At 39.5% G+C, this 15,000-nt stretch overlaps 1 protein-coding gene across 2 annotated transcripts in view; it reads left to right on the forward strand.

Moving 5' to 3' along the window:
• The window catches only part of LOC138032987 (5'-3' DNA helicase ZGRF1-like), a 70,543-nt gene that overhangs the window by 2,796 nt on the left and 52,747 nt on the right, over positions 1 to 15,000 (forward strand). For both annotated transcript variants that reach the window (XM_068880712.1, XM_068880713.1), the window contains exons 3-12: positions 405 to 470; positions 1,582 to 2,757; positions 3,377 to 3,506; positions 4,407 to 4,618; positions 8,260 to 8,574; positions 9,300 to 9,438; positions 11,138 to 11,230; positions 11,776 to 11,814; positions 12,255 to 12,298; positions 14,314 to 14,361. In XM_068880712.1, the coding sequence (XP_068736813.1) occupies positions 405 to 470; positions 1,582 to 2,757; positions 3,377 to 3,506; positions 4,407 to 4,618; positions 8,260 to 8,574; positions 9,300 to 9,438; positions 11,138 to 11,230; positions 11,776 to 11,814; positions 12,255 to 12,298; positions 14,314 to 14,361 (2,262 nt within the window). The remainder of the gene's footprint in view (positions 1 to 404; positions 471 to 1,581; positions 2,758 to 3,376; positions 3,507 to 4,406; positions 4,619 to 8,259; positions 8,575 to 9,299; positions 9,439 to 11,137; positions 11,231 to 11,775; positions 11,815 to 12,254; positions 12,299 to 14,313; positions 14,362 to 15,000) is intronic.

A 15,000-nucleotide genomic window follows, 5' to 3' on the forward strand; every position in this document is an offset into this window, starting at 1 on the left:
GGAACAGCTAGGCTATCACTGTTCAGCTGCAATGTTATTTTGCAGTTAGTGTTGATAAGAATGCATTGACTTTAACTTTCATCTCCTGATGGCCTGCATTTGGTTTCTCATCATTAAACCAGGAATTACACATACCAAGTGCTCAAGGGTAGAGCTATATTTAACCCATTGACCCCTGAACCACACTGGACTGCCCCCATTGATGAGTAAAATTGTCTGGGGTTATAGACAGAATATTAAGTCCCCCTCCTAAGAATCAATGGGTTAATAACACAGCCTACTGTATATACTCAGTCACGGCCATTCCCAAAAATTCAAATTGTGGGATGAGTCCATTCTAATGTAATAATGTATATACATGTATGTGTAAATGACGTGAAATGCCAACTGTTTCACATTTTCAGCCAACAAGGTTGATCAAGCACAGAAGGCCTGCATTGAGTCAAGGCCTTGAGCCACAAGCTAAGAAGGTAACAGTAATTTTCTGGTCTCCTGCAAGTTAACGTTGACGATAGGGATATAACAGAATGCAAAATGCTTAATATTTATAAAGAAGATTGACATGCAGTTTTTTGGCCAATGCTTTTCTTTAGACCCTGAAATAATTTTTTTCATTCAAGGTCTGCTTGAAAATCAAACTATATCCAAGGATTCTTGGGATAATTATGCCCAGGTTTGACCCTAATAGATGCATGCGGATTTCAATGAGCGTCACGAAGTGTCCCCTTGCTCCTCTTCCCAACTTCAACATCACTCGTGTCTCGGAATACAGACAATTTACGTCACAAAGCGTCTTTCAAATGCTGCTCTTCAAGTAAGGATAAACAGCTGCATTTACCCAAAGCTAAAAATAACGCCAACCTTTACCCTTACCTTATTGTCGGAAATAGATTGCAAATGCGTATACTTCAAGGGACACTTCTTGTTGGATGTCAAAATTGGGCTAATTAGGGTCAAACCTGGACGTAAGTGGGATTCTTTGGCAACCAAATTTGTGTTGGTCTCAAAATTTTGTGACTTCTAAAAGTAACCTATATCTGTGGATTGCCATTCTTCAGATTTTCACACACTGTGATAATTTACAGTTGTATGCAAACTCCCAGACTTTTTTATATAGCTGGTTCTGCAAGTTTGTGTAATGGATATAATCCTGTGGTGCAGTTACATGTAGCTGCCCCAACAGGCAACTTGCTCACATGTATGACTATACGTTTTGTGTTACAAAAAATATATATCTGTTTAATTTTTACAAAATAAAAAATCCTGGTAAATTATTGACTGACTTTACTTTGGCTATAATGGCTGGATATTTGCCCAACTCCTTGTGGACCTCAATTTACATAAGCTCATAAAAACACTTAAAACAATGTGAACAATATCTTGACCTCTGGCCTGGTCAGCAACCCTACAATCGAAATTATTCATAATGTAAGGAAGCTCTGACTTTCTCATTTCACATGTTTCAGAAATATGGCCAATACTCAAGGGTTGAGGTATGGGATTGCCATGGGGATTGTAGAAAATGAATGAGACATGATACGTAACAATAATAAAGCACTCCTGTTTCCTTGTTTTTTGCAGCCAAAACAAGAGAGCAGCATTCTGCAGCCTTCTGCAGCAAACAGAGGCCTACATAAGAATGACTTTTTTGATATGTATACTGCTCTTACTGGAGAAGACAAATGCATTAAAAAAAGTAATCTGAGTCAATCTAAAGAGCCGTTTGGCTTGATAGGACACAGACAGCAGCACCAAAAAGTGCTATTTAGTTCACCTGTTCCATCATCAGCAGAAGGAAAGGAGAATCATCTCCCACCAAGACTTGCAATCAAAGATTCTTTCTATGCAACAAGAAGTGAAAGCCTTAAACACAAAGATTTTGCAGAGAGTAAACGCACCACTGGCGAAATCCTTGCTCTCTTCTCCTCTTCAAAAAATAGTCCTCATCTGCCTAAAAGTACTTATGGAGGCAAAAATATAGCATCCCATGCTCCAGAATATGAAAGATCTAACATTCAACACTCTAACTTGGAAAAAGTAATTGATAAGAAGCTTTTAGTAAAGGATGCATGTGAATTCAGAAGCTTTACAGACAACATTTTAGGGCAATCGTGTGAATGGTATCCAGATCTTGTGGAAAGTGATTTGGTGGACCTAAATCTAAATTTGATGCCAGATTCACCTGATTTTTTCAAAAGTAACACAAGGCACTCTTTATTTGATCACGGTGCAAATCAACAGTGGAACTACGAGTGTGATTTTGTGAGTGGAGTTGAGGAACACTACGCTGTGTTTAGTAAGGAATGTGACTCAAAAACACTGGAAGCCTCCTTAGTTACTCGACCTTTATCAAATTTTTGTTCCTCCCAGAAATCTCCATCCACGGTTTCAGACCTTGTACAACAGCGCATTTCATTGTCCTCAAACCTTGCACATGCAAGAGGGAGTTTAAAAGATCTTGTGGCAAATAACCAGAGAATGCCTATAGACCACTCCAGACTTTGTACTCCAAAAAAAGTTTGGTCTGCCTTCTCTGCAAATGAAAGGCAAGAAACAAATGACTTGGAGAGGTCTCCTGATGCAAATGTTTCTGACAACCACTTCCATAATTTTGCGCGTTTGAGTACCTCATGCATTGAGTCAAAGTGTGTCGAGGATGTCAATGAGATCTTACAGGATAGCGGTCTTTCAACTGTATCCCATTCTTTTGGGACTGATGAAAGCTTGACACGAGTGATTCCTTCTGACAGTCAAACAGTAAGTAAAAGGCATGCCATAACTGTTTTGTTTTAAATTTAATTAGTCCTTAATTAGTTCTGCAAATAAAGTCATCCAATTTAAATGATCATAGATTAAGAGGTCTGTTTTGCAGGCAAACCTAAAGAATTTCAGCTTGCACAATCTTTGTTATATACAAAGGTTTGTATTAAAGTGTAATAATGTGTTAATGTATATTTAGTATATGGACTGTTTGTTCTGGACAGATAGAATACAAAATGTCATGTGTTTGAACTGCGACTATGAGATGATTGATCATCTTGATGAAGCAGGCAATAATACTGTAAGCAATTAATGCAACCAATCCTGAACAATCAAATAGAATATGCAGTGGTCCAAGTATCTAGTGTACAGTAGGTTGGGTAGAAATATGGTTTGCTTGCTTTTTGCTTTATTTTTTTATAAACTGTCAAATTGCTGTTAATGCTTACAAATACAGTAGTTGTTGATCTGTGGGAGTACTCAGCTCTCCATTGATTGCATGTAGCATTTGGTTCCTCAGTTGGAACTCTGTTGATAATGGTTGCTAGACTATCTCAGCAGGTACAGTGTTCATAATCTAATTGTTAATTAAATGACAAGACCCTTGATTTCTCAGGTGAAAACAGGACAAGGACACTCATGGAAAGGTTCAGTTGTCAGTGATACAGTTAAAAGGGCACCTGGCAATTTGTCATCTTTGCAAATGGTCCCCATGCAATGGAAATTGCATAATCAATCCAGTCTAGGTAAAGAAAAGAACTAAAGCACAGTGCTACATGACGAAGTAACATATAAAGTTCTCAAGTTGACTACATGTATATGTGCTTACTCACAGTTGACCATGGCTAGCATGTGAGCTGATATTTAGAGAGCTTCCATTTCATAGTCAAGGAACCAACCAACTAAAGCACTGATGAAAAAGCTTTGGGCTCAGGCTTCTTTTTTCTTATTGCAAACACTATCATTACTTACATGTATCATTAATACAGCTGTAGCATGACTTATTACTAAATTAATATTACTTCCAAAAATGTAAACATTTTTTACAACACTAATATAACTTACCAGCTACAAGCAATTGATAACTGCTGGCAAAGGCTGGTACAAAAATAAGAGAAGACCCCTACTATAAGCCTTTCTCATCAAGTTTCTTCTCACTTTCATACTTCAAAGCAGTGTTGTGTGTAAGACCCAATATAATTATGCATCTTTTAGGGATATGTCTCTTCAATACACGTAAGAACTTGAGCAAGCAATTCAATTCATTTGCAACTTATTTTGGTTTGGGTAATACTACACGCATGTGGACAAAAATAAAAGTGCATGTATTTAATTATTTTCATACATGTATAACCTTTCCAATTTGCAAGTTTTTTCCACACTGTCCAGTCTCCCAATGAAGATTTTTTCCTTTTCCCAGTTATTTCTGCTCTGCTAGTTCTTGGTGATCTGTGACAATTTTGTGTTGAAAATCATAAATTTCTTTTGGAGTTATTTAGAAAATTTACATCCTCTATAAACAATAATTTTAAATGCTGGAGCTCTGACAATTTGTTGCCCTTTTAGTGCTATCAAAAGTAAAATCATCCTCATTTCCCTTCCTTACCATATAATATTATGTTTTGTGTTATTTTTTTCTGATTTAGCATCATCAAGTGCTCAGAAAGCTCCGTTGTTTGGCCTAAATGAGTGGCAAGACTCAAATCAAGTTTCTCCTTGCTCACTCATGGTAGAGGGATTTCCTACCAGTTACAGCATAGCTTTGTCATCAACAGAAGGAAATATAAATAGTAGCCAAGTGCCAGAGCAGATGTGCCCCCAGACGCAGACTGGTTTTGTTCAAAGAGTTCCACAGCTGGTGAGCTCTTGATGTTTGTGATTATTTGATTATGCTAACAATACTGTATTAATTGAATGCTAATTTGCCGGTACTTTGGTGAGCTTCAATGCTTTTGTGATATACCGGTAGTGAAAAATAAGGAGGCTTTCATTTTTTCAAGTGAGTGTCTATTACAAGTGGGATATTCATGGTGTACCATATTGGTGTAAGCATTGCATCATGTTCTTGCAGTAAATTTTAAAATTTTGTGATGCCTCTAGTCTTAACTGAGGGTAAAATAATTTAATCTAAGTGCTCAAAAACAACATGTCAGATCTTGGATCATTTGTGCATTTTATTTAAAGTAATAGCGGACTTTTTCTGTGTTTACATGTACATAGCCTCATCTAAATATGAGGGGGGAGTTGAAAGAATTTGACACAGTTATGCAAACCTGAGTTGAGGGTTTGCATAACTGTCTTGAATTCTCACAACTTCCTGAGTGTTAAGATGGGGTTATGTAAACACAGAAAAAAGTCCTCTATCGCTTTTATAAAATATTCCTCAAAAATAATTTCGGCAAGTGAAGGAAATCCTGGTTTTTTTTACTTCTTGATTGAAACGGATTTTCTTGATACACGCTCATATTTCCGACCAGCGAATCAAAATGAGCATGTCTGACAACACATAACCAATCAAAAGTCATGTGATGTCACAGCCGTGTTTACATACTCTCATCTAAACACAGCTATTGACCAATGAGAGTGTGCATACTACCCTCTTATTAGGCTGTGACTAAAAGTGGGACGGGGACGTGGGACTGGGACGTGGGACGTGGGACGTGGGACTTGGGACGTGGGGACTCGGGGACGTGGGGACGTGGGGACGTGGGGACTCGGGGACGTGGGGACGTGGGGACTCGGGGACGTGGGGACGTGGGGACTCGGGGACGTGGGGACGTGGGGACGTGGGGACGCATTTTTACCATTTGTTTAACTTTTCATCATATTTCACAAAATCTTCGTCTGTTGATCGTAACTGCGTTGTACCCCGGTTTAAGTTCCTCGTTTGTATGATGTGAAACAGAGGTCTAGTAAATATATATAGTATAGTTTATTACTCGTCTTCATAAAAAGGTGACTTTCATTATACTACTATCAAGTTACATAGTGGAGTAATTTAGGTAAAACGAAGGGACAATTTTTTTTTGCATTAAGTCCTTATTTGACATAGGCAACATGAACGAAACGTTGGTATGACCATTTCTCAGATCATTTTACAATTCCCTAAGTATATCGAGGCTTGAACATTTAAAAGTACTTCCACTTTCTGCATCCTAAATTATGCATTTCACTCGTAGTTGTCTGTCACGTCACATTTCTTGACTGAAGACGTCATAACGCTTGTTTTTGAGATTGGGGGAACGTTTACCCTAAAAAATTCCGACAAAGTTTTGCTTGAAACTGCTTAAAACTACCATTAACGTATAATTATACCTATCAATGTGATATCGTTCATTTTTATTGTGACCTCTATGTGATTTGACCTTTTTTTTTCTTTTAATTTTGATTTACCGTTGCCATTAAGATGGGCATATGACACATTTCAGATGAAAGAGGGAGTAGAAAGCAAAGTATGCAGATTTCAAGTTAACGTCGATTGGATAAATGTTTCCTCGTAAAACAAAAATATGCCAACTTATTCGCTTGGTCAAGCCTTAACACACAGAAGCGTTATTTAGCTTCTGGCCCGGGGACGGTACTTTAGGAATTTCTGGGTGGGGGATGTGCCGCTAGGACCTTGGAACCCTTAGCCTAAACCAGAGCTGGTTCAGGTGAATTTTGCTACCTAGTACCAGAGTAAACTCCCCAAACCCTCCCTATCCTAGAGTAACTGTTTTTCAGAAACTACTGAGGTCACTAGCACAGTCTAACCAAGGCAAAACCTATACCACAATCGTTTCTCTATCAAAAAATGATTTATTTATACTTGAAGGCGGTAGTTTCTAAAGAAACTGTGGTGCTGTTTCGGTGGAGAAGTAGTATACAAAAATTTGGTTTTATCAACTTTCCTTAGTCTAGATAAAATCTTCAACCAACTGGTCAGTTCCGTGAAAAATTATATTCTAGAAACAAACGCTCTGATTTATGTATCCTATCCTAGAGCAAACTGCTTGAAAACCATACCCTTCACAGCGGCACATACCTATATAGCTCATATATGGCAGTACCCCCCTCCCCCTCCTGGGGGGCTTCTGGCCCTCTGATGACGAACATTTTCGACAACATCAACGGTGACAACCCGAATCAAAGGTAACAAATTGAACAAGCGCCAGGAAAGATGCAGTCACAATGCCGCCAACAAGGACATTGGCACGGTATTTAAACTTCAGTTACAGAGGAGTCATAAGGCTCAAGTTTGTGAGCAACAACAACAAAAAACGCTGAAATTTCAGCTGCAGTGTCAGCAATGGGCCATTAGGTCTTCTGCTTTGTTTCACATTCGAGCTCTGTGACAAGTGGCAAGAATGACTTTTCGAGAATCCAATTTTTGAATTTCGCTGTGTATTTAGCTGGCCATTTCTGAAATTCTATACTTCGAAAATGTGTCGCCGCGTCCCCACATCCCCAGGCTCACACGTCCCCGAGTACCCGAGTCTCCACGTCCCCACGTCCCCACGTCCCAACGTCCCCACGTCCCCACGTCCCCGAGTCCCCCAGTCCCCACGTCCCCACGTTCCCGCGTCCCCGAGTCTCCGAGTCCCCGAGTCCCCGAGTCCCCACGTCCCCGAGTCCCCGAGTCCCCGAGTCCCCAAGTCCCCACGTCCCCACGTCCCCACCTCCCCGAGTCCCCACGTCCCCGAGTCCCCACGACCCAAGTCCCACGTCCCCATCCCACTTTTAGTCACAGCCTTCTTATTATTTTACAAAATAATACAGCACACATCTTTTGTGGCTAAGTGTGAAAGTGTTAGAAAGTGCACATGTTCTGTGTCAATCTCATCCCCAGAGTCCACTTTTCTTTTGGTCAGCACCAAGAACACGGACTCTGACCACTTCCAATTTATACGCAGTGGTAGTGAAGGTCCATTTTTGTATTTGTTGACAACCAAGACAACCAAGTGCCAGAAATCTGCACTCTGGAGACGAGATTGGTTCTGTGTCAGTGCGTGTGTGTCAATCTGATACGTCAGATACAGTATTAATTGTTTTGTGTTTAAGGACGGTGCCTACTAATTGAAGATATTTTTGCCCCTGTGTGTGATTATGCAGGAAAATTAATGTAGATCTTAACAAGTGTTATTGAAATCCAAAAAGAAAATTGGGGGTAACCACGCATTTTTCATTTTTCTTTCTCGAATTGAAGCTTACATGTAATTATCTCTCAAAAATGCATGGTTACCCCTAATTTTCTTTTTGGATACCAAGAGTACTTAGTACTAAGATCTACTTTCTCCGGATAGTTTTAAACCACGCAAGAAATACGCAATGCGCAATAACAATGGTATAGGCACCGTCCTTAAGGTGCACGTAGTGATAGTACAGGGTAACGGATCATTGTGGTGATGCCAAAAGGAAAACTGCCACAAGGTCTATGAAAGATGCATTTGAAGCTGGCATTAGTTTTGTTTGTGAAGTTTATTTACCTTCGATTGTAATAAAAATTATTGTTGTTTACAGTGCAGAAGAGCTCCCTTACTCTCTAATCCAACTGAAGGTCAGGATGACCCTGAGAACGAAGCACGGTCAACTGCCTTCCATGAAGCAACTGCCAAAAGTGGGAATGGAAGACCTACTGTTGATAAAAACGGTGGTGACAAACACAAGGATTATTCTTTGGAAATCGATTCATGTCAGCGCATTGATTTCAGGGGAGTGGGGTTAACGCGTAACTTGTCCAAGAATCATCATGTATGGTCTCATGTGGGACAGGAGTCTCGTGTTCACAAGCCACTCAAAGCACTGAGTTCTATGGCTGAGGCCATCTCTGGAGAGGTGAGTGCATGGACTGGTCTTTTCTATGTACAGTTTATGTGATTGATAACCCTCTTATGGCCCTAAGCTATTGATGTTTATACCACCAGGTCAACCAAGTGGATAAGACAACTGTAATTTTGTGCAGCTACCTTTAGTGCCATCGCAGTTTAGTTCTGCAGGGATGCAGGATAGTTGCTACCTGTCTTTCAATAGGTGGGGGTTTGTACTTAGGGTTCGTGCTACTCCTTGAAGTCCTTGAAAAGCCCTGGGATTTAATTTTGGACTTAAAGGGTGCATGAAAAGCCCTTGAAAATAAGGATTTGGTGGAAACCTGCTGGGAAACTCCTTGAACGTTTGCTTGGGTGAAAATTGTTGAGATTGCATCATACTAAGTTTAAGAGACATTTCAAAAATTGAGCCCAAATTTATTTGACAAAATGCAAAGATTAAAATGGCCATGCGTACAGTTAACTTGCAGGACGTGGGAAAGAATGTTAAGGTAGTCTTTTTCAGCAAAGAAAACACTGAAACACAATTTACATTGTATGGCATGGAAATCGTCTTACAAACACTCCTTGAAAACATCTTGAATACTCCTGAAATTTTATTTACAAAATCCAGCATAAACCCTATGTACCATACTTTTTTCAGAAAGGACATTCAATTATTTGAAGTGAAGGTGTTTTACACTCTAACTTACATTGTTCTTTGCATTCGTGTCAACTGTATTTTCCTTTTAACAGCGTAGCATGGCTGGTGAGTTGTCCTTTTCATCAGCAGGGGAATGTGATGGTGCTATCACACCAACTCGTCATGTCACTGTGCCTGTGACATTTGAGAATGTTATGCAATATAGGCAGGTGTTCAAGGCTGCTTTAAGAGGTTTGTATACCATGTAGCCCTACGTAAGCACGCCATTGATGATAAGGGGGGCCCTTGAATAGGCTCTCTAACAATCAATACAGCTCTGCCACTCTTAACTAGTCCAAGTCTGTTCATGTTCAGGAACTCTACACTCCCTCCCAAATTTAATAAGGTTTTTAAGGACAATCAAATCGATAGCCATATTATGCTCATTCCTTCTATTTGCCACTGTGTAGAAGCTGTATATCAGACAACTTTCCCTATTGTTCTAAGGCCTAAAATTTTGGTTCTTGTTCTGTTACTTAACCCATTCGCTCCTCAGGTGCCCCAGGATGACCCCAGTTTACAAATAAAATTGTACTTTATCCTCACTGTCTAACAATATTAACACATTGTGAAACTAAGATATGGGAAGGAGATCTGCGGATTGCAACTTGATAAGAGGTAGACAGCGAAGATAGCTGTAGGGGTAAGCGGAGTTGTTAACCAACACCAGGGCAGGTGGGTGGGGTGGACCTTGATAAGTCTCGACCAAAACCACATGGTCTCATCTATTTATCGAGGGAGCTTGCATTGCATTTATGCATCCCTTGGGACCGCAGAACATTTTACAGACCTTGTTTCCTGATCAGCTATTTAATTTTCAGTGAGAATAGTCTGGGGTTAGAAAGAGTAAATCTGTTAGGTCTCACTCCCATGGGTCAATGGGTTAGTGAAGGGGACAAAGTGTTTGACTGTTTAACCCATTGACTCCTCCCTCAGGTGCCCTAGGATGCCCCCAGTTGACAATTAAAATCATCTGACATTAGACAGAGGAAATTCTGTTAAGTCTAATACTCCCAAGGGTCAATGGGTTATTGGAGGGGACATAGTTATTTTACTGGTTAATGCATTGACTGATCAGGTGCCCTAGGATGCCCCCAGTTGTCAAGTGAAATTGTCTGGCATTAGACAGAGTAAAATCTGTTAAATCTGTCTTGCTCCCAGGGATCAATGGGTTAATTAATAAGTATTAATTTCTTCATAGCTGTCATCCTAAAATATAGTACATACATGTTAATCTAAGTATGACTTGTTAATACGAAACCTGATCCTTCATAAGCCCTACGGTTTCTATCACCTCTCCTGGCCATTTAATTTTTCTTGTATTAGTACCAATTACGGTATGTTTTGCAATCCTTGTTCGAATTATATGATAATTGGGTAAAAAAAAAGGTTCCAAGTGCTGGAAAATACATTTAACATTATATTTCTTTGTTTGAAGTATGGCGTGTCAGGGACCCTGAAATAATTTTTATCCTGCCAATAAATCATACCATGTGCAATTTACGTTTAATGTGGTAGGGAGGCAAACACTATTAATTTGAGGACCTGGTGCTATACTTCAAACAGATTGTTAGTCCCTTACAAACTTGCAGATACCCAGTGTTCTGAATCATCTAGATCTCCTTTTAAAGTGGCTCAAACCAGTTTCAACACTTGAAAGAAACATTCTTATCAGAAGGATTGACACTACAACACTTTATCACTTAACAGCAATGTTATGATACCATATCAAACACCAGCTGTTGCTGAAAAAGATTCGGTCATTTCTGTGACGTAAACAGGCAACAGGCAAAGCCTTGCAAATTTTGGCTTAAGCTGCTCATATCCCAAAAACAAACTACACATGCATTTTAGAGATGGGTTTTTCAAATCATTTCTTTTCTTTTCATAGAACACCTGAATATTGTGTTGTTTGAGCTGGCTCAAGCTTATCATGGTTGCCTTCAGAAAGTTGACGTATCAGGCTTTGGCACTCATGAACAAGGTATTTTAAAACTGATTGTGATTCAACATTGGTTTCATCTATTCAGGATATTTGCATCGTATTATTTGTGAGACAGTGCAAACTGGTCCGAAGTGGGTTTCACCAATGCCGGGTATCTAAAGGTCTTTTTCTGGGCCAACATGTCATAGTATCCTATGTTGGAGACATCAAGGAAAGCAACGTTTTTTTGTTTTTTACCTATTACACTACTGGCATTACTTACAATACTAGCTTCAGCTACCACGCACCACCCCAGCTGGACCAACACTCTTAAAGTAACTGAGGAGAAAGTGCTGCCTTTGTGATGACTTCCACAAATGGTTAGACACCACATACTAATAAGGAGGAGGTGTTATCGATATTAACTCACCACATGTGATGCATTGTCCAGTGATTGTCGATGATTTGACAGGTCAATGGGCTATTTAATTGTTAATGAGTTTTCGGAACTGTTCTACAATCATGAGTGCCGTGGTATGATTGTAATCCATTCGTGTTGTTTTGGTTACAGTATGTGAACCTTAGTTGAGTTTTTGTCCCTGCAGGCGATAACCAGAGATCAGATGGTCCCAGTTGCTCTCATGGTAATAACCTTTCCTTGTCTAAATCATATTTAAGTTTGTCTAAAGTGAGCCACTAAACATATTTTGTTTTTTCTCTCAGTATAATTATATGTGGTTGTCAAAATCGTCGCAAAAGTTGCCCTCCACGTCCTGGACCAATCAAGTCAATTTTGGGGTTGTTTAGTTTCCATGTTTCCACATGTTTTCTTAAAGTTTTCAACAAGTTTCCAAAATTGCTTCACTTATAGTAAGAATCAAAAGACTCGACCGTATATACAATGTACATGTAGGTAAGCACAGTGATACAATCCCGTTTATACAGTACTGTGGCCACATTGTGGCCATTGAGTTCTGTCATCACTGCTGTAACCCTGCTCCTTAATATCCCAAGTGTTTGTGTCGATAAAATGAATTGTTTGTTGCTTACGATGATTTTAATGCACTAGTATTGTATGAATTAGGTCAGGCGCGTTTGAGGGCAGTAAGGAAGGAGGGTCCCAACAAGGCAAGTGTTGTACTGTAAGCCTGTGTCTGGTTAATCATCTGGCCCCAGTTGTTCACCGGATAAATCACTATCCATTGGATAGCATAATCAGTTATCATGCACATTGTGCCTGACTCCAACCTTTATGCTAACCAATAAAAATCAGTGCTTAGACTTGACAACCATTGGCTTTTTATAACTACATGTAACTCGTGAAAATTTGAAGCTAAATTCATCCACTTATTTCCAGGACCAATTTACTTACAAATAGAGCAATTTTCAATTGAGTGTCGTAAAACCAAAACCAAAGTAATTACTTTGGCCAATCAAAAACGATGGAGACAATCCAGTAAACCAATCAAAACTCGAAGTAATTACAAGTAGCCGACACAAAGGGCGGGAAAATGTGCACGCACGAGCCATGATTGGTTTTGGTTTACTTCTGATTGGTTGTGTTGTGTGGCACGAGAACCTTGAACCAATCACCGAGTGAAGTAATCATAAACCAAAGCAATTCACTAATTACTTTCGACACTCAATTGAAAACCACTCTATACACATACTTTTTAATAACTGTTGGATTTTCGTTGATCTTTACTTCTTTCAATTTCAAGCTAGGTTAAAACCATTTAACCCAGGTTGAAACAAGCTGACCTAGTTTAAAATAAATTGACCGAGGTTGAAGCAAATTGACTTGAAATAAAATTTAACCTGCAACTTATATTTGGCTGCGGCCGCACTTAGTTAGTCAACCAGGTTAAACTTTAAATTACTCGGTAAAAAAATCCCTGAACTTAACCCGGTTAAAAGGAGAAGAAGCAGCGTTAATTTTTGATAGTGGCCGGACTTGCAGGACTTGAAAGGTTTAACGCAAGTGATACGACGTAATAACATGAGCAATTCCGGACATGAGAGATCATGTTATCAGTTGCTCTACTTTTCTTCTTTATACGCTAATTACAACGCATTCTATGCTCGGGCGGTCCTTGTTTCATCTGATGCAGTCTACGCAGGTTTCTATTGCTTCTTTGTGTAACATGCTGCTAATTTTGCGTAGACGAGAGAACCTTATTCATCGCCGTCGAAATTGTCCTCAAGTTTAGGTTTACCCTCGAGACCAGCACTGGTTTGAAGAAATTGGCAGATTGTCGACGTTATCAGCGGTTTTGCCACATGGACGAGGCTAAAGGGGATTATTTTGTATAGAATCGACCCTTAAGCCTCTTTTGCATGTAGTTTTAAACTAAAGAAAATGTGCCTGCAGGCTCAACTCCAATAAGGACCATTCGCGAAATTGTAATCACTTCGCAACTACTCCATTGCCGTCGCCGTTGCCGCTGCTAAAGCTCCCTAACACCAAAGAGACGCGGCCGCATTCATAATTTGTTTAAACGAGTTTATATCAATTAACTAATTTGATATAACCCAGTGAAGTACCCAAGTGCGGCCGCAGCCATTATCCCATGTATTTTCTCATACGCTTTACATGTTGCTGAAAGAATCTCAATTGACATACTCTGAGATGGTTTGATAGCTTGAGCACTCAGTAATAGGTTTGAGTCCCATTCAAGCCTGTTCGCCTGTTGCCAAACTGAGTATTGAGTATTGAGGGCTTAACTAATTTTATGATTGGCTTCTCTGAAAGATACTAAGGTGTATCAACAAGCAGATGAAGTCTTGCATTCAATTAAGCTCTGCAAACTAGAAATGCCTTTGTTGGTGGCACTTGCAGTGCGTGCATTAGCATCATACTCTCTTATCCATTTTTTCAACTTTGGGGAGGAGACTGGTATGACTGCGGCATCACTTGGTTAAAGGAAAAGCACAAGTTAACTCTCATCTTCCACAGACGCAAATCGAAAGAAAATACATGTAGCTGATGTTTGATATAAGTTATACACTAATTATAAATCACAAAATCCTATATCTTCCTTGCCCTCTTTTCTTGTATTTATTAAAGATTAGAAACGGCTTAGGATCTGGGATCATACATAAACATAGCTGTTGTGCTTGTTTCATTTGTTTTTTTGTTACAGGGACGATTATTCTACAGCTGCCCAGAAACAGGACAAGCACAGTGCAAGGTTAGACAGTCAACGCAATTTCTGTTACCATTGTGACTGCAGTTTAGAGAAAGTTTTGGAGATGAATTACAGATAGTAGTCTGCTACATAAATGTTTTTTCGGCCATGCATTTAAAAGTGCCGCATTTTTTCACAACGTCAACCTCTTCAAAGGTATACTGCAAAAACGTTACCTGGATCAAGACTTTTTCCAAACTCGTGCTATTAAATGTGTGGTAACCAACCTTTCCCTCCCTCTTAGCAACTTTGCTACACCCTTGAAGCATTCTTGACGCTTAAGAGGGGCCAGGTACAAACGTCGGATGGCATCAACTCTGATCCCTCACCTCGGATCGACCGAAAAACGGTTTTTTAAGCCAAAACTACTCTACGTTTGCCCCGATTTCAACAAGGTTAGCTTAACGATTAGGTCCAGGGTAATTTTTTCGACACCTTATCTTTTTTTTTTACGTCAATCCGAGGTGAACGATCCGAGTTGAGAGTGTCACAGCGGATTTGGACCCCCTGAAAATAAGCGTTCTTTTGATTAACTTAATAAAATTCCTTTGTAAATTGTTTTTAGTTGTAAAAACTTTTACCGAAACTTTTACAAAGTCTAACTTTGCTTTTTCTCCTTATTGAAAATTAATACGAGAATTA

The sequence above is a fragment of the Montipora capricornis genome, chromosome 14, assembly GCF_036669925.1.
Source record: "Montipora capricornis isolate CH-2021 chromosome 14, ASM3666992v2, whole genome shotgun sequence".
NCBI lineage: Eukaryota > Metazoa > Cnidaria > Anthozoa > Scleractinia > Acroporidae > Montipora > Montipora capricornis.